The following is an 18,113-nucleotide window of genomic DNA, read 5'->3' as shown; positions in this document are numbered from 1 at the left end:
GGGGGCGGGGCGGGGGCCGGGGAGGACCAGGAGGGCTCAGGTTCAGCCTCCTCCCTGCCCGCCCAGGGGCTGGAAGCATTTCCTGCATTGCGGTGGGCTTGGGGCCGGGTCGGGCCTGGGGCCGGGGCTGCGCTCACTCGCTGGCAGAGCCGTGGAGGGAATGGGGGTCGGGGGATGGGAAAGCTGGCCCGGGCCCCAGGCCTAGCCCCGCGCCAGGCCGAGCCATTCCTGGCAGGGCGGCTGGCGGGAGCTGGGGAAGGGACGTGGGACGAATCTGAGAATCCGCCCAGCGGGCCCAGCCAAGTGTCGGCGAGGACGTTGGAGACTGACCAAGTCTGCCACCGCTGGACTGCTGGCCAGGACTAGGGCCAAAATCAGGGCCGGGGGCTGTATACTCTAAGCTCCTTGAGGGCCGTGTCTACCGACTCTGTTGTACTTTCTCCAGTGCTTTGTACTATGCGCTGCACACAGTAAGAGCTCAATAAATGCCAATGATTGAGGATGGGGCATGAAGAGGGCCAAGGGAATTCCGGGGGATGGGGGAGACGGGCAGGACTGGGGCCAGGGGGAGGCTTAATTAGGATAGGGGTTAGGTGCTGGGATTGTGGTCAATACTCTCTGATGGCGTGGTCTCCCGGAGCTACCTGAGTTTAGTCGTCGGCAATTTCCGTCTCCTGGTGCACCACCACCTTGGTCACAGACATGTCTGGGTGCTGCTCCTTCGCCTCCTTTATGGCCTGGACGAGGACCTGGGGAGGCCCAGGCATGAGGGGGCAGGGGACACACAAAGACCCGGGCGGCCACAGAGACCCAGGCTGATCACAAGTGACCCAAGGCGTCCCTGTTGGGGCCCGGCCCCCTTTCCCTGGTCAGTCCCCACCCCAGCGGACCCCCTCCCAGCCCCAGCACCTGATCGTGGTCGAGGTCCGCATCTCCCGTGATGACAATCCTCTTCTCAATGCGGGTCTCCGAGATGCCTCCCTTCACCGTCTGGAACACAGGACGCGGTCGTTAGGGAACTCCGGCACCAAAGCAGCGAAGACAGATTCAACAAGAACAGTTTGCCCACTGCCGGTACTTTCTGGACCCCACCAGTGCCCCTAGTCTCTGCCGGGGACCCCCACCCGCTGCCGGCATCCGCAGCCCCCTGCCAGGAACCCCAGCCCACCGCCGGCAATCCCCAACCACTGCTGGCACCCTCCACCCCCTGCCAGTACCTTCAGCTGCTGCCGGTGATCCCCACGCACTGTCGATACGCCCTACCCACTGCCAGCACCCCCTGCCCACTGTCAGCGCCCCTAGTCACTACCAGTATCCTCCCCGGTCAGTGGATGCCCAGCATGAGCCCTTCACACACCCAGCACAATACTCCTTATGCACAAGCAGACGCCTAGCACACTGCTCCACACACACAAGCAGGAGTCACTTCCAGCTTTCAAATACCCCAGCAGCTCCCACCACAAGCTACCTTGGTGATCTGAGTGGTGGTCGTGCTGCTCGTGGTCTCTGAAGTGATGGTCTGGGCTGTCAGCAGAACACCAGGGTCCCGATCCTCACTGCCGTCATCTTCCGTCTGCGGAAGGGTCGTGAAAGGGGTTAGATATGGCCCGGGGTCAAGCTGCCTGGGGAGAGGCCAGAGGGCAGCAGGGAAGGGGGGATGGGTGGGGGACAGTAGTTTTGAAGGGCCAGGAGGCAAGCAGGGTGGAGGAGAGTAGCCCTGTTCCCTGGGGGTGAAAGATTGGGGACAGAGGGTGAGTCCACGTCCCACCTGGGCGGCCTCATAAGTGATGGTCTTGGTCTCGGTGTGTACGATGGGGACGTCTTTGGTCGGGATTTCAGTCTTCACGGCCTCGCCTGTGTCCGAGATGGTCACGGCCTGCGTCTTCACCAGCGGAGGCTGCGGGACAGTTGGGAGGTCAGCAGGTCTCTTCTTATGCCCTCGGCGGCCTTGCTTCCGCCCCCTTCATTCATGCCCCCGACTTGAGTCTAGGGGATCCCCCAATACAGCCGAATGAGTCGTCCGGGGCCTAGGTCAAGACTCTCCAAAGCTGCCCCACCCCTAACGGTCAGGACTATGGACAGGACTATGGCGCCCACTGTGCCACGTCTAGGTGGCCCACACTCTGCTGCACAGTCAACAGGAGGACATGTAGCCACAGCCGGACGCATAGCAACTTAAAGGAGACGCCGCCTCATGTCTCCAAAAACTTCTCCCTGCTGCCTGGCGCCAGAGTCAATCAACTGATCTTTGCTCCTCCTTTGACGGTGGAGGTATTCAGGGAAGTCCCGGGCCAGAACTCCAAGGGGGGCGGGCAAGGGTCTGCCCGGGCAGATGGGTGTCCTCGAGTCAGTGGCGCAGGGTGTCCAAGGGGAGAGAGGCCAGCTAGGGCAGCAGCTGGCCGACACGCAATTCTTCCTGAGCTGGATTCTGTGGCTGAGAAACCTCAGCAGCCCAGCAGCGAGAAGCAGTTCCTCTGGGGGAGGGAATCTGCTTCAGGCAATAGCCCCTGCTTCCCTCCCCAACACCACCTGGATCACCTCGCCCCCTGCCCCGTCCCTGCCTCCTGCCCTCGCCCCGAGCTCTGACCTGCGCTGGATGTAATAATAATAATGTTGGTATTTGTTAAGCGCTTACTATGTGCCGAGCACTGTTCTAAGCGCTGGGGTAGACATAGGGGAATCAGGTTGTCCCACGTGGGGCTCACAGTCTTAATCCCCATTTTACAGATGAGGGAACTGAGGCACAGAGAAGTTAAGTGACTCGCCCACAGTCACACAGCCGACAAGTGGCAGAGCTGGGATTCGAACTCATGAGCCCTGACTCCAAAGCCTGTACTCTTTCCACTGAGCCACGCTGCTTCTGGATGTAGCCACCCAGAAGGACTCAACAACCACCCGCTATTTCAGGGCCATCTCCTGGGGGCCCACCTGACCAGACAGCTGCTGATTCCCCTGATGGGGCCACTTTACCACAGGGCCGTGGCGTTCCCTCACCCATGGGCACCTGCATGGCAGGGGCAGAGCAGGTGGCCAGAGGCCCACGGGGAGGGAGAAGTGGCACCGACAAGGAGGACAATGCTGAGAGATTCAGCAGCCACCCGGGCGCCGACCCTCGGCTGATTGACTGACTCGAGTGTCCAGGGGAGGGCCGGGCAGATAAGGGTAGGTGAGAGCCCAGGACAAGGCGATCTATAAATAGACATCGCCGCCAGCCTCAGGAGCCAGGCCGGTCCCCAGGGGCATCCCTCTGAGCCTCCGGGAAAGAATCAAGACGGCCCATGGGGGGGGGGGGGGCGGGGGGGGGGCAGAGCTCTGGTCTCAGGGAACTAGAGAGAGTGGCCTCTTGTTGGGAAGAGGACAGCCGAGGAGAGTGGCCCTGAGCTCCTGGCTCCCTCAGGATTTCAGGGATTTCCCTCCATGGTGGAGGGGGATGGGGGTGGAGAGAAGGGACCAGACGTTACTAGACTAGCTGCTTGGGAAATCTGGAACGGCAGGGAGTGGAGGGTCCCTAGCTTGTTGTGGGGGGAGCGGGCGGGGAGGCGCAGATCTCCAGGACCGTGGCCAAGCACCTCAGTCCACAAACACTTCTTGCTCTATACTGGCACAGAGTGGAAGAGATTCTTGAGGAAACCCCCATTTCCCTGCCCAGTCCTGAAGCTGCTCTGAGGCCCAAGACATTGCAGAGGGCAAGGGTTTAGGCAGGCACAGAGGAAGTGGTGTCCCAAGGGGATGGCTCTGTCCACCCCTCGGACTGCAGGATTCTCCAGAGGCACTCATCACTCACACCTCTCTGGAGACAGAGGAGCAGCAGAGACCCTTGTTCATCCGGGGCAGCGAGTGTCATGGCAGGTATGGAGAGAAAACATCTGGAACGGAGTTTGCCCCTGAGGAGCATTAACCCTTGACCCAACCCTGCACAGTGCAGGCATGCATTGGCCTGAGGGCACCAGGAAGGCTGGGAGGCGGACAGCAGACAAGTGGGCGGATAGGCGGGAGGACGGGCCGGAGAGGGAAAACTTAAATTTATGTGTGGGGTGGCAGCCCCTCCCCCAATGCCATGCCAATGGAAAAGGGGACTCGGCCATGGTAAAATGAGTGAATGGGGTGGCCCCTCTGTCCCACCAAGCCCCTGGGTGCTGAAAACATCACTGCTGGCACGACTGCTAGGTGCAGGGACCCTGGGAGTGCCCAAAATGGGGCAGAAAGCATTCCCACACCATCCCAGACACACCTCCTCCCCAGCCCACGGACCAGTAGGCTCTGTGTCCAGTCCCCTGGGGAGGGCTCGTGGGGACACCAGCCCCATCCCTGCCCGTGGGGACCGGAGGAAGACTGAGTATCCCCAAGCCCTCCTGCTGGGGCAGGCATTCTGGACACCGTTTGGATTGATGGTAGCGAACAGCGGGCAGGACCAGTAGCGGCAGCGGCCCCGGCCCTGAGGGGACTTGAGGAAGAACAGAGTATCCCCAAGGGCCTCCTGCCAGGGCCGGCGCTCTGGGCACTGCTCGGATTGGCGCTCGCAAACAGGAAGCAGGACGAGTAGCAGCAACAGCCCCATTCTTCAACCAAACAAGGAAGCAGTTTAAAAAGCAAAATGGAAAATCCTCACAACTACCCGGGCACATCTTGCCTGCCTCTACCCCTTCTTCCTCTACCCCTCTGGCAGGGCCCAGAGGGCAGGGCCACAGAGCAAAGGCCCAAAGGGCAGGACCCCTGAGCAAGCACCGGAGGGCAGGGGTCCCAAGAAAACCTCACAGCGCAAGACTTGGGGCAGGGCCCAGAAGAGAGGGCTGCCAAGCAGGTTCACACTGGGTGAAGTGATGGATGAAGGCCACAGCACATACATTACTCTCTAACCGCCCCTCAATCACCTTAACCCCCCAGGTCCCCACCCAACCAAGTCACCCTAGTGGGTGCTTGGGCCCTGAATGGGAAAGGAGATCGGTCAGGGCCAGCTGGTCACTCCCAATGCTCCAAATGAGAGCCTCAGGAAGCCAAATCCCTGCCTTTAACTGAGGCTTTTAGGGGCCTTTTCTGGGGAAATGATCCCCAGGGAGCCATTAGCTTATCCCCAACTGAGTGCTGGCCCCAGCCCACCTGGAAGCTGCCAAGTGACGCTCATCACCAAAGCAATGCCCGATGCCAACCGCCACCCGCCAAAGTAATGCCCGTCGCCAAAGCAAGGACCGACGCCAAGGTAATGCCCGTCGCCAAAGGAGAAAAAGGAAATTTGCCTTTCAGCACACTCACCGACAGGGTCCCACTGACAGCCAGGCTAGGTGGGGGTCCGCAGCTCCGCCCCGCCACGGAAGAGGTGAGAGGCCCACAGCAAATACCATGGGATAGGCCAAGATCATGGCCAGGAGGTGCCCGTTGCCAGGTTTGTAGTCCCGGGCGGCACCAAGGGTGCCCAGAAGCCCAGCTAGTAGGGACCACCAAAGGCCAAGCCCCCGCCGCCGGAAAGCACTGGCCAGTTTGGTCTGCCAGTGAGATGGGCCCTTTCCAGCACCACCCACCTCCCCAAGAGACCAAGACATTCACGGCAGAGTGGGCTCTAAATCCTTGGCTACATAGCCCTGTCAATGAAACCCCTCCCAAGACCCATCTAGGGGTGTGGGGACAAAGCGCCAGACTGCTGGGGATGGGGATGCCTGTTTCCCAATGGGTATCCCCTGATCCTAGAACCCCAGCGGCTGCCACGCTACACAGAACCCACACGTAAACAAGTCTGATTTCATACACTGGCACTGGGTGGGCATGGGGCAGGGGGATGGGGAGGCCAGAGTCTGTGGTCTGGATCTCACTGGCTATGGGCAATCGTACCTCACTGCTGCCTGCAGCTCTGCTGCCCAGTGCACTGACCACACGCTGGGCCCAATTCATCTTCCTCAGGCACTACACTGGCCAATCAGAACATCCTTGGGAGCGAGGGCTGCGGGGCCGGGGGAACGTGTGCCGACCCTTCGAATCTCTCACCCCCAAAGGCTGGCACCTGCCTGTTCTCTTCCCCCAACCTGTGCACGCTTTTCCTAGGAAGCTGGCAGCAGAGGAGGGCAGGGCACCTCCCATCTGTTTCCTCCTGCCCAGTAGGGCTGGGGCTGCGGGCCAGAGCAGAAGCACAGTGGAGAGAGAAGGGAGGATTGGAGCTGGGATTCTCGGGGCTAGGGGGGGCTAGGCCAGACTAGACTGGTGCTCAGGAGGCAACTGTGCCAGCAAAGTCAGGCAGGGTCTCAGAGAGCTGCCTCCACCAGGCCCCTGGCGAAGGGGCATCTGGGGACCCAATCTCCAGTCTCAGCCAGTTTCCAACCCTCAGGCCAGGTTCTTCCCTCTCTAGAGGGGCACACTGGTTGCCTGGGCCTCACACCTGAAACAAGGCCATTTCGGGGGCAGAAAAACTCAACCCTCCACCGGTCCCAACAGCAGAGCGCAGAACAGAGGAAGCACGTTTATTCAGAGAAATTTACATATTCACAGAGCAGAGGTTCCAGGGCAATCCCCACCTCTCCCCAGCTCTAGCTGGGCCTTGAGCCGTGAACCTCCGACCTTGGGGGAGTGGGCAGACTGGGCAGGCGGGCGCCGTGGAACAGGTGGGATGGAGCAGAGCAGGCCTGATTTAGGCTTTACCAGCCAGTAGGTCCTTAAGGGGCCAGAATCCCTTGCTGCCCCTTGGCACAGCCCTCACCGGCAGAGGCTACTGACCGGCCTACTGGTTCATAAGGGACTGATCCAAATGAAACCCAAAGTCAGGGATGAGAAAACCATCCCCTCCTCTTCCCCTCCTTCCTCTTGGCCTGCCTGCTCCCCTCCCCAGCCCCCATCCCTCCAGCTGGGCGGCTGCAGTTGTGGACTGGCAAGATAGCGAGGCAGAATGGAATGGGGGCCCATTCTGTTTTACCTGTAGAGGCTGACCTGGCCCTCCGCTCCCACTCCCCAAGCTCACCCGCGACCATGGGCCCTCAAACAGGCTCGGACGAGCCCCTGAGCGAGGCGGTGGTCCCGGTCAGACACCTTCCCTCCGGGCTGTCCTATGCTCTGCTTCACCCCGCTTGACCACCTGCCGCATTTTTCCCGGCCCGGGGCGGGAGCTGAAGACTAAATGCTGTTGGCTGGAAATAACCAGAACACTGAAGCCAAAGGTGGCTGTGGCCCTGGCGACCCAGACAATGAGCTGGCCAAGACTAGCCAGGGAAATGCACCTCCCCCCACCCTACCCCCCTAACCCCGCACAACACCTACACAAAAGCTTCATGTGAACACAAACAGAAAGACCCCAGCCTGGCCCTGTTCCAGAAGAGAGGGTAATTGCTCTGCAGACCTGAACTCCAGGGGAGACTGTAGATGTTCCTTAACCCAGAACTCCAAGGGGTGGTGTAGATGGTCCTTGACCAATACTCTATGAGACAGTATAGATTCTCCTTGATCCAGTAACTCCAGGGGAGAGGAGAGATGCTCCTTAACCCAGTAACTCCGGGGGGAGGGGGAGTGTAGATGTTCCTTGACCCAGTAACTCCAGGGAGACAGTGTAGATCCTCCTTGACCCAGTAACTCTGGGGGGAATGTAGACACTTCTTGATCCAGTTCTCCAGGGAACAGTGTAGATGCACCTTGTCTCAGTACTCCAGAGGAACAGTGTAGACATTCTTCGACCCAGTAGTCCAGGGGACAGTGTAGATGCTCCTTGACTCAGTACTCCAGGGAAACAGTGTAGACATTCTTTGACCCAATAGTCCAGGGGACATTTAGATACTCCTTGACCCAATATTCCAGAAGACAGTGTAGACGCTTTTGACCCAGGACTCCAGAGGGGTGTAAACACATAATCCAATACTTTGCAGGGGTGTTGATGCTCCTCATCTTAGTACTCCAGGGGACGGTGTGCTGCTCCTCAATCCAGTACTCTAGAAGACGGTGTACATGCTCCTTGACAAAGTACTCCAGGGGACAGTGTAGATGCTTCTCAACCAAGTACTTCAGGTACAACGGGGACAATGCTGACAATCCTCAACCCAATACCTCAAGGGACAGTGTAGACACTCTGCACCGTGATCCTGAATCTCAAGAGAGAATGTAGATGCTCCCTGACCCAGTCATCTTGGGGAGAGTATAGACACACTGTTCCAGGGAGTGTAGACATTCCCCAGCTTCAGGCTCCCAGAAGCTGGACTATGCCTTCGTGGGGCCCAACCCAGCAGAGGTGGCTTCCATGCCGGATCCACACCTCTGCGGTGTCTGGGTAGAGTCCAAGGACCCCCCGAAAGCCAGTGGCAAGACGTTGAGGATGGAACTCCTGGCAACCAAGGTCCACAGGACACAGTGGTCCGCAGGAAGCAACGGTCCACAGGGCGCGGCGGTCCACAGGACGCAGCAGGCCCTCGGGGCGTCAAAAAACGCCTGTGGAAAGAGCAATCATCCAGAGTGGGATGGCCAGGGTCCAAGCCCCCACAGTGCTGAGGCACCACCTTGGGAGAAGGCTGGCCTTCCTAACAGAGTTGGTCCCAGGGGTTGGCTGCAGGGTCCGAGCCTGGCTGCAGGCCTGGCGGGTGGAGGGGCCGTGGCTACATCAAAGGCTTTGAAGGTGGGGGGCTCCTCCATTCAGCAATCCCTTCTAGCTTGAGGCTGCCTCTCCTTCAAGGGCCATTTCTTGGGACCACTCAGCCAGGGGAAGTCGCACCCTCGGTTTCCCCACTGAGGTAAAGGGATGCAACGTGCATCAGCTGACGGTGACCCTACCCTGCTCACATCCATAGCAGAGCCCTGGCCCTGGGGCTGCATGTGGCACAACGGCGCAGAGGCCAGAGCCCCCGAGGGACGGTTCTCGGAGATGGGGAGGAGCCAGAGTATTTAGCCTGGAGAAGGGAGGGCTGAGGGTTCCAGTGCCTATGTCCGAGCTGCTCCCAATCATCACAGGTGGCCAGGAGAAAAAAGGCAACTTGGTCGGTGGCCGGAGAGATCACGGGAGACGTGGAGAGGGTGGTCCTGGTGCTGGGTGAGACCTATTGCGGGGGGTGTCCTCTAGGAAAGCCCCATCATGAATCCTGGAGCTGGGAAAACTGCCCTGGATGCAAGGTTCTGGCTGCTATGACCTCTCCAGGTGTCTAGAGTGATCTTCGCATGGAACCCACCCAGAGGGGAGATATCCCCAGGGTTGCCTGTCTCGTAGACCCCTGCCATGGGTGTCCCGGCCAACTGCTGCTTGCTAAAGAGCCGGCAAAGAGGGGATGGTTGGAGTGGGGAGGGGTGGCAGGAAACAGGACCCCGGATCCACTGGCTGGAAATTCAGCCAGAGCTAACTTGTAAACAACCCAGTGCCCTCTGACTTCGGGAAGCAGTGGCCACAGGCCCCATGAGTGGTTACTCATAGGGCAGCAGGCCGCGCAAACACCACAGCTGGACTCACACCTTCGGTCACCCTGCAAGGCTGCGGGCAATCCTGAGACAGACACACACAGATCTGGGGATGGGAGGAGGCTCTCATTTGGCTGCTGTCTCTCCTACACAGCCATCACCAGGGGCTGTTGGAACAAGGGCTCCCATCAAGGGCTCCAGTCCCAAGTCCCAGGGGTCAGGGAAGGTGGGGGGGCGGGGGGGCTGGGGGGCAGGGCCCTGTTACTCCATAGCGCTCGAGCTGGGTAGCTGCTTTGGGTGGGAGGGGAGAGAGTCAAGTGGGCACTGATGGGGGTGGCAGGATACACCGATTTGGCCAAAATAGAATTGTGAGCAGGTAGCACTCTTCTTCGTGCTACCTTTCCATCCATCCATCCATCCGTCTGAGCAGAAGTCTTTGAAAATGCTCCAAGGCCAGAGGTGTGGAGACTTACTTGGAAAAGGCCCTTGAAGACAGCCCATTTTTCAGGAAAAGAAGAGGTCTTGGTGCTGGCTTCAGACTACCCAGCCTGAAGCTTCGACTCGACTATCGCCCCTGGGCCAAACGGGATCATTCAGGGACTGAGGGTGGCAGACAACTGGCTCCGAGGGGTGGGGTTGCAGAATGGGCTCGACAATAAGCAGGATGTGGGGGAGGCGAAGCTTTCAAAGGAGAAGCCTCCGGCGGGTCTGCCAAGGACAGTTGCAACTGGAGCTGCTCCCATGACCCTGCGGACCTCGGGCCCAGGTGGCCAGGCCATGGAGAGTGGGTGCAGGCAGACAAGAGGGCATGTCCCTCCATGGGGCAGTGCCTGGAAGCTGGGCCAGGCGGGAGGGAGCTGCAGCTCACAGGAAGATCAGCCACCACATGGCTAGCACGAGGACCAGGAGGAAGGACATCATGAAGGGGACGGGTGCGGGTGGGAAGACGCCCAGGTATAGGCGGCACCGGCCGAGAGACTTGTGCTCCTCGGGGATTGGGATGGTCACCTTCGGCGGGGGGTCGGCCGTCGGCCGCGGGGGCCCTGGCCTGTCCGGCCTAGGGGCTCGGCCGCAGGCCTGCACTAACAGAGGCCGCTCCCGGGTCTGCTTCGGGGCGGAGATTGAGAGAGACAGAGAAAGATGAACATAATGGCATGTGGGCGGGGCCACCTGGGGGCCCTAGGGGTGTGCAAAAGGCCCAGGGGTCCGGGGTGGGAGGGATTGTCCCTGCGGACTCAGGTCAATTCTCCACGCAGCCCACCACGAGGCCTCCTGAGATCAGATGGGTAGAGATGGGCAGCGTTGGGTACACAGGAGCCCCCACCCCGGGACAGCCCCGAGCAGGACTGAGAGAGATGGCCAGAGGGAGGGAAACAGCCTCTGCCATCCAAGGGTCTGCGGAAATCCGCCATGGTCCATCCACCCCGGCCTGCCGTCCCCTCTCGCGGCCAGAGCAAGGCTGGCTACTGGAACCTGGAAAGGCCAGTGGTGGCGTGTTTGCCCAAGCTCTGCTCAGGGCAGACCGGCCTGAAGCCCCGCCCTGGCCTCGTCCCGGGGATGGGGGGGGAAAACCGGCCCCACTGGGCAGGTCTGTGGGGTCGAATCCAATGCCATAATCGGACTTGGGTGTGGGCTGACTGGAAAAGGGAAAGACCTGGCCAGGCAGCCGGGCACAGGCTTGGGGGAGCGGGAGGGGACGGAAGGGGATGGGAGGGGATGCTCGCCGTCCAATCGCAAAGCCTTCCCCGTGGCTGGCTGGTCATGCACCATCCACCCACGGGGGCAGGAGTGTCGGGGGAAGGGGAGGGGGTGGACGGAGGCCTCTAGGAGAGGAAGAATGTGGCTCTGAGCTCTGACAGCTGGGCCAGCCTTCGCTGGTGAGCCTGAAGAGTCGGGCCAGGCTCTTTGCACACCCCCGAGGGTCGCGCTTCGGGGAGGAGGAGGTTGGGGGGCTGGGCAGCATGAAGGTAACAGTGTGGGGGGCGGGGGATGTGCGGGTGACGTGATCGTTCACAGAAAAAGAAAACCAATGGAAGGAAAGAAAGACAACACGGAAAGAACAGGAACCGTTATCTTACACGTCGCTGCTTCTCCCTCCAGATCCCCAGCCTCCCCCCTGCCTGACCCGCATGCAGCTCCCCTGCAGCCATGCAAAACGCAGGGACGCGCGCACACGACATTTCCAAGCCACAGCCACGTACAGCCCCACCCCTCCCGCCAGGTGTGTATGTTGGGGGAGAGCGGGTCCGGGACGCGGGCGGGATCAAACGGAAAACACTTAAGAGAGGCGGAGTTGGCAGCCGCTGAAGGGTTCGCGGGTGGGGGAGCGGGCCCACCTGCCGCGTGCCAACACAGAGCCAGCTCAGGGCGGAAGCGCGGCCCAGCGCAGTGGCAGCGGGGCCTCTGGCCCACCAACCTTTCTCTCCGAGGACAGGGGAATGGCTTTCTTCACCTGAGGGTGCGCGCGCACACACACACACGTACATTTCAGGTCCAGGCCAGGCGAGGGAGGAAGGCGGCGCCACTGACCCGCCCACCTCCAACACCTCCACCCACGTCGAGTCGGCTCCAGCTCCCATCGCCCAGCCCAACCACTCCACAGAGAACAGCCTGGCCCCAGGCCTACTGGCAGAGATGCCAGCTCCACCTGTCCAAGCCCGGGCCCGGCCACCACTGGTCAAGTCCTCACAGAGGCCCTCAAGGATCTGATCCAGGTGGTCGGAGCCCGGCCCTGGCCACTCTCAACAACTGGTGGATCTGCACACAACCCTGGCGACCGCTGGTCAGTCCTCATTGCCAGAATCACCGCCTGGAACTGATCAGTGAGGGTCCAAGGGCAGGCCCGGCTCCCACTGGCCAACCACCATAGCCGTGATCACTGCCTGGAATTGATCTTTGGTGGGCTGGGGACAACCCTGGCTACAATTGTTCAATTTTTGTGGCCAAAATCATGGCTAGTAATGACCCATTAGGATCCAAGCCAGGAGCTTCAAGGCACAGATTGGTACAAGTCAGGGCATAGGCTCTGCAGACCACTTGGTGCTCACTTCTGGGGAGAAGGCTGGACAGGCAACCATAAACCACCCTCCCTCCTTCCCTTCATCCTTCCAACCCCACGGGGGGGCACGAGCTGGGGTCAGGAAGGGTGCTGAGCTTCAAAAGGAGTCAGGAGCACCTTGGGGAGTCGCTGCTGTCAACCGCGGGGTCCCAACTCCCATTTCCATGGGGAATGGACAGGCCCCTGTGGCGACATCCCTGGACCTCGTGGGGTTGGAAGGAGGCCTGACTCCTCTTCCCGGACCCAGGCGGAAGGTACACCGCCCCACCTCCATCACTCCCACACTTACGCCATCTCCGGTGGGACTTGCCCATTGGCGTTTGAGCGCCCGGAACGGGGAGTGGGTGGACAGGCGCTTGTCCCACTCGCTAGGCCGCCGGCTCCGGGCACTGACTCCATGAAGTTCTTCTTCAGTTCGCTGATGCTGGCATGGTGCTTCTTGGATTTCCTCTTGGGTCTTGTCCAAGTCCTGCCACCGAGAAAGAGCACGGTGAGCCGGCAGGGTTGGGGAAAATCCTGGCCGGACTTGGGGACCAGCACCCGCACCGCTCTCAAGCCGGGCACCCAGCCTGCACAGACGGGGCAAAATCAGGGCATGTCCCACTGCATCCTTGGGGCCTTTCCAAGGGAATGGCTGCACCCCAGCTCTGGCCCCGGGGAGGGGTGGGGATGGCTCAGAGCCCAGAGAATCTGCCTGAATGCTACACTCCCTGTCACCGTAAGGCGTGAGGGGAGAGACGGGAGACAAGAGGCAGAGACACTCAAACACACAACCACACCTCATGGACACGCACATCATCACTGGCATGTTCTCAGCTTCTCCTATGGGAGCAGGACTGTATTGGACATATAGGACCATTCGACCCAAGTAAAAGACATGGGGCCTACAAGTTCCCTGAAACCACAAAGACATACGCACACACACACGTACATGCAGTCACATCCATACTGGCATAAGGACACACCCACCTGCAAACGCATGCAGTTCAGGCCCCCCACCCCCAACATACACACAAATGAGCAGCCAGGTCTAGTGAATAGCACAGGCCTGGGAGTCAGAAGGACCTGGGCTCTAAATCCAGCTCTGTACTTTTCTGCTCTGTGACCTTGCGCAAGTCACTTAACTTCTCGGTGCCTGAGTCACCTCTCCTGTAAAATGTGGAATGAGACTGTGAAGAATCATGTGGGACAGGGACTATGTCCACTCTGATTAGCTCGAATCTACCCCAAGTGCCTGGCACATGGTAAGCACTTAAAATGCCATAAAAACCCCCCAACACATATGTGCAGTCACACACAAAGATCCTACCCCCGCTCTCCCCACCCGCCGACATACAGTCAAGCAAGTGCGTGCGTGTGCATACACACCCACACACTCATGCCCCATACACACACGCACATCCAGACGGGCCCACACGCACAGACCTATTAGCCCTCCTGCTGGACCGCATGCCCATTATGAGAAAACTCGATCTCCTCCCTGGGGACCCTCAGTCATGTCCAAACTCCCCCTCGGCCTCCTGACTGCCTCTTCTCAATAAGCCGCTCCTCCATCCTGCCCCTCCTCCACTCCCACGGTGGCTGTGTGGGTGTGGGGAAGATGGGGCAGGAAGCCCTCTCTGAGCATCTGGGTCAGTGGGGGCCGCATTAGGGGGTGTGGCCCCGCCACCAGGAACCGCCCTGATCATGTATTTGTGAGGAAAGTGTGGCAAGATGAAACCTCAGAGTCAGGGGAGATGGAGACGTCCTGAAGCTGAGTTGGATTACGCCACGCCACAGCACAGCACGCCACGCCACGGCACAGCACGCCACGCCACAGCATGCCACGGCACAGCATGGCACAGCAGAAAGGAGCAGCGAGATTCCAGCCACCAACTGAAACAAGCGTCAAATTGATACAAACCTCCAACATTAAATTGCTATGTCTGATATAAATGCTTTCACCATCTAGTCTCTTTGATCTCTTCTGTGAAAATGAAAGAAGGGGAAAAACAGGAAAGCAAAGAAATTAAAATGCTATTCTTGCAGGGGAAAGGAAATTGCAAATTGGCAAATGAAAAGAAATCTGAAAGCAACAGGGGCAGCGCAGCGTGGGGGCCGAGCAGGCGGACGAACACGACGACCGCCGGGAAACGGGGGACCCTGCGCAGGAGGGCGGAGGACGTGGAGGAGGGGGCTGGGACTCCTTTAAAGAGACAGCGGCTGCCCTTCACTGGCTTACCGTGGGCTCGCTCCCATCCCAGCCGGTACCCCTCCCAAAGTCTCACAGTCCCATCCGGCCTGAAGACGGACACCTCCCTTCCCCACACCCGGCTCAGAGAAATCTCCCTCAACAGATGGCAACTCCTCTGAGGGCAGGGACTGGATCTGTTCCCTCTGTTTTATTCTCCAAGAGCCCAGTACAGCACTCTGCACCTGACCCGTGCTGGTGCAAGGCGCTCCGCCTCTAGCGGGCATCCAGTAAGTGCTCCGCATGCAGTAGGGTATGTTCTGCCCACAGGGGTTGCTAAAACAGGGCTGGAAAGTTGTCTCTGGCCCAAGCAGAAGCCAGTGAGTGACAGAGTCCTTGTCTCTTTAACGGGGCCAGGTGGGCGGGCAGTGGTGGTGACGAGATGGCTTCAGAAGAGGACAAAGCGCTGACCTTCCTCATGCGCACGGGGTCCTCGAGCTTCTCCGTGGGGGGTGGCTGCTCGCGATCAGTGGGAAGGAAAGGAGGCGGACAGACAGGTGGACAGGCGGGCGGACAGACCGGCGGACAGAGAGGCGGGCAGGAGGAAAGAAGAGAAGAGCGACAGAGTTGGCGTGATGAAGGCGGGCTCCACTCTACCCGTTTCCAAGAGGAGCCGGGGCAGCAGTGGGCAGGTGGGCAGGCGGCGAGGGGAGAACCCAGCGCTTCCCGCCCACGGGCCAGTAGAGACAATGGAGACACACCTGGACTGGGTCCCCGTTGGCAGCGGAGGAAACCTCGCCCTCGACAGGCATCTTCTCCACCTGCCCGGGGAGACAGAGATGCAGGTCAGTGGGTTTCTGGCAGAGCGGGGGCTCAGAGGCACATCCCGATGGTTCACATGGGGCAGAGGGCTTGCGGGGGCGCCGCGAGAGCTTGCAGAGAGTGGCAGCATCATTGCAGGTGGCCCTAGGAAAAGTCTGCCTGCCCACCCTGGTTAGTGTAGAGCCAGTGCTGAACCTCAGAATGGGTATCCACGTCCACCTGGACAGCCAGTGGCCCCCTGCCTCATTGGGGAAGGGGAAGAGTGAAAAATCCCTGGTTTTTAGGGACTGCCCCCCTAACCCAGGCACACCACCAACCAGCTACCATGGCCAATAAGGTCCCCAACTCCCTCTGCCTCTTTTCTGAGGCCCCTGGAAGCTAGGGGCTGACTGGGGATGGGAAGCAGGGGCTGGCTGGGGGTGGGAAAGGTGGGGTCCGGGAGTGGGTGCTGGCTGGGGGGCAGGAGGCAGGAGTAGGGTTCACTACAGCTCAGCCCTCAGCCCTCAGAATGACCCCTTTGGCGAGCAGGAACTCTGCCATAAGTACAAGCCCAACTGCATAATGCAGACCGCCTGGGACGGGGTCTCTAGGTGGTGGGTCTGGGGTACCTCAGGTCAAGAGGCCTACCAAGCCCCCACAGACTAGAACCCTCAAACTCCAGGTGGGAGCCCCCACCCTACCTGAATGGTACATAATTTTGGGGAAGTTGTGCATGCTGAGGACAGAGCAGAGAGGGCCTAGGCACTGTGCTGGTGAGTGGGACAGATCCTGCACCCCAGTCCCCCACACTGCCCTGGTTCACCCCAACCTGCCCCTTGGAGCCCAGCACACACCTTCCGTACCTCTGAGGATTCTGGGATAGCTTGATGGGCTTGGGATTCCTCCAGTTTCCTGTCCGCCTTCGCCACCTCCCCATCCACTCTGGACATCCCGGGCTTCCTGGAGGTCCCGGGGACGCCCCCCTCAGCGACGTGGCTCTGGGCGATGGCGGGGGCAGACTTGGGCCGGGGGCTGCGGCCCGGGGTTCCCTCGGCTGCAGCAGTGGCTGGGTGGGAGAGGGGAAAGTGAGGCTACCCAGTCCCAGCAACCGGCGTCAATGTCCACTGCTGACCCTGCTACCTCACCGATGCCCTGGGGCTCCCATAGCTCCCTCAGATGCTGGGCAGATTCTGCTGCAAAAAATGGGCCGCTGGCCCTGCCCTCCTCCACAACCCCAAGGCATACACCACCCTCGAGGCCATGGATGCCCCCTCTCCGCCCCCAGAGTCCCTCCCCTGGCACACACCTCCATCGAGGCTACGGGAGACCCTCTTGCTGGTGGTGCGTTCAAACTGGGGGGCCGGCCTGTCGATCAGGGCGCTGGCTTGCCTCGTCTGGGCCTGGGTGCGGCCACTGTAGCGGAACTTGGAGCCCAGGGCCAAGAACCTGTTCTTGGGAACGGCCTCGGTGGAGGTCAGCCTGTGGGGATGCACATATACAGGCACACTGACACACCTATCTGGGCCCTGACTGGACTCCCAGCCTCACAGAGCACACGTGGGAGGAAGACAGCATGAGAGAGCACACATGGGAGCACGTCCTGGGGTCTCCCAGGGCAGCTAACCAATGGGGCTGCTCCAACCCAAGTGTCATGTCCAGTCAGCTGGGTCTCCTGTGCCAGTCAGTTAGGGGGAGGGGCTTAGGAGAAGGTTGGGTGGGATAGAAGGTGGCATGAGGAAGCCCAAGAGGTTCTGCCCTAGTCCTAGACTATGTTTGTTGCATATGTGGACGGTTCGCACATGAGTAAGTTTGTCTGAGTGGGCCACGTGAAGCAGTGTGGCTTAGTAGATAGAGAACAGGCCTGGGAGTCCCAAGGACCTGGGTTCTAATCCTAACTCTGCCAAAGGTCTGCTGTGTGACCTCGGGCAAATCACTTCACTTCTCTGTGCCTCAGTTACCTCATCCATAAAATGGGGATATAAGAGTGTGAGCTCCATGTGGGACAAGGACTGTATCCAACTTGATTAAGTTACATCTGCCCCAGTGCTGAAAATAGTACTTGGCACATAGTAAGTGCTTAACAAGTACCATAATTATCATTATTATTATCATTATTGTTATGTGTGGGCTTCCCTCCCTCGGGAGAGAGGGCCAGCAGGGGGTGGTGGACCCGACTAGGGGTAGGACTGGAAGACGAGGGCAGAGGGTGGGAAAGGGGAGATGGTGCCCCACTCCCACAGGCGGCAGCGCCACCCACCTGAAGAAGGTGTGATGCTCCACACACACTTTCCACAGCTTCTTGGCAGCGCGGTAGCTGGGCAGCTTGAAGCCAATGGTGCTCTCGTACTGCTCGTGCTACAAGGGCAGGGGCAACGTGGTGGCACCCGAGTCCTGAGGGGAGCGGTATCCCACACCGGGCCGGGATCTCCAGGTCTCTGCCCAGAGGCCTCACCCATGTTTTCCCCACTCCTGAAGAACCTCCGGTGGTCACCCACCCATCTCTGCATCGAACAGAAAATCCTCACCATTGACTTTAAAGCTCTCCATCGCCTCACCCCCTCCTACCTCACTATTCTCCTACTACAACCCAGCCCACACACTTCACTCCTCTAACGCCAACCTTCCCACTGTACCTCGATCTCATCTATCTCACCACCGGCCTCTCACCCACGTCCTCCCTCTGGCCAGGAACGTCCTCCCTCCTCGTATCTGACAATGACTCCCTCGCACGTCTCCTCC

The 18,113-nt window shown here is 60.0% G+C and overlaps 1 protein-coding gene across 1 annotated transcript in view; it reads right to left on the bottom strand.

The window, feature by feature from the left end:
• Positions 1-18,113, bottom strand: part of EPB41 (erythrocyte membrane protein band 4.1) — a 39,573-nt gene that overhangs the window by 886 nt on the left and 20,574 nt on the right. Inside the window, 13 exon segments of the mRNA XM_029080534.1 lie at positions 645-749; positions 910-990; positions 1,469-1,573; positions 1,769-1,897; positions 12,693-12,785; positions 12,788-12,844; positions 12,846-12,872; positions 14,307-14,369; positions 15,045-15,089; positions 15,335-15,394; positions 16,229-16,440; positions 16,681-16,853; positions 17,632-17,729. Coding sequence (XP_028936367.1) covers positions 651-749; positions 910-990; positions 1,469-1,573; positions 1,769-1,897; positions 12,693-12,785; positions 12,788-12,844; positions 12,846-12,872; positions 14,307-14,369; positions 15,045-15,089; positions 15,335-15,394; positions 16,229-16,440; positions 16,681-16,853; positions 17,632-17,729 — 1,242 coding nt within the window. The 3' untranslated portion in view covers positions 645-650.

This window comes from Ornithorhynchus anatinus, chromosome 16 (genome assembly GCF_004115215.2).
Source record: "Ornithorhynchus anatinus isolate Pmale09 chromosome 16, mOrnAna1.pri.v4, whole genome shotgun sequence".
Classification (NCBI taxonomy): domain Eukaryota; kingdom Metazoa; phylum Chordata; class Mammalia; order Monotremata; family Ornithorhynchidae; genus Ornithorhynchus; species Ornithorhynchus anatinus.
Note: the sequence above shows the minus strand (reverse complement) of the source record. Positions and strands in the feature narration are given on the sequence as shown.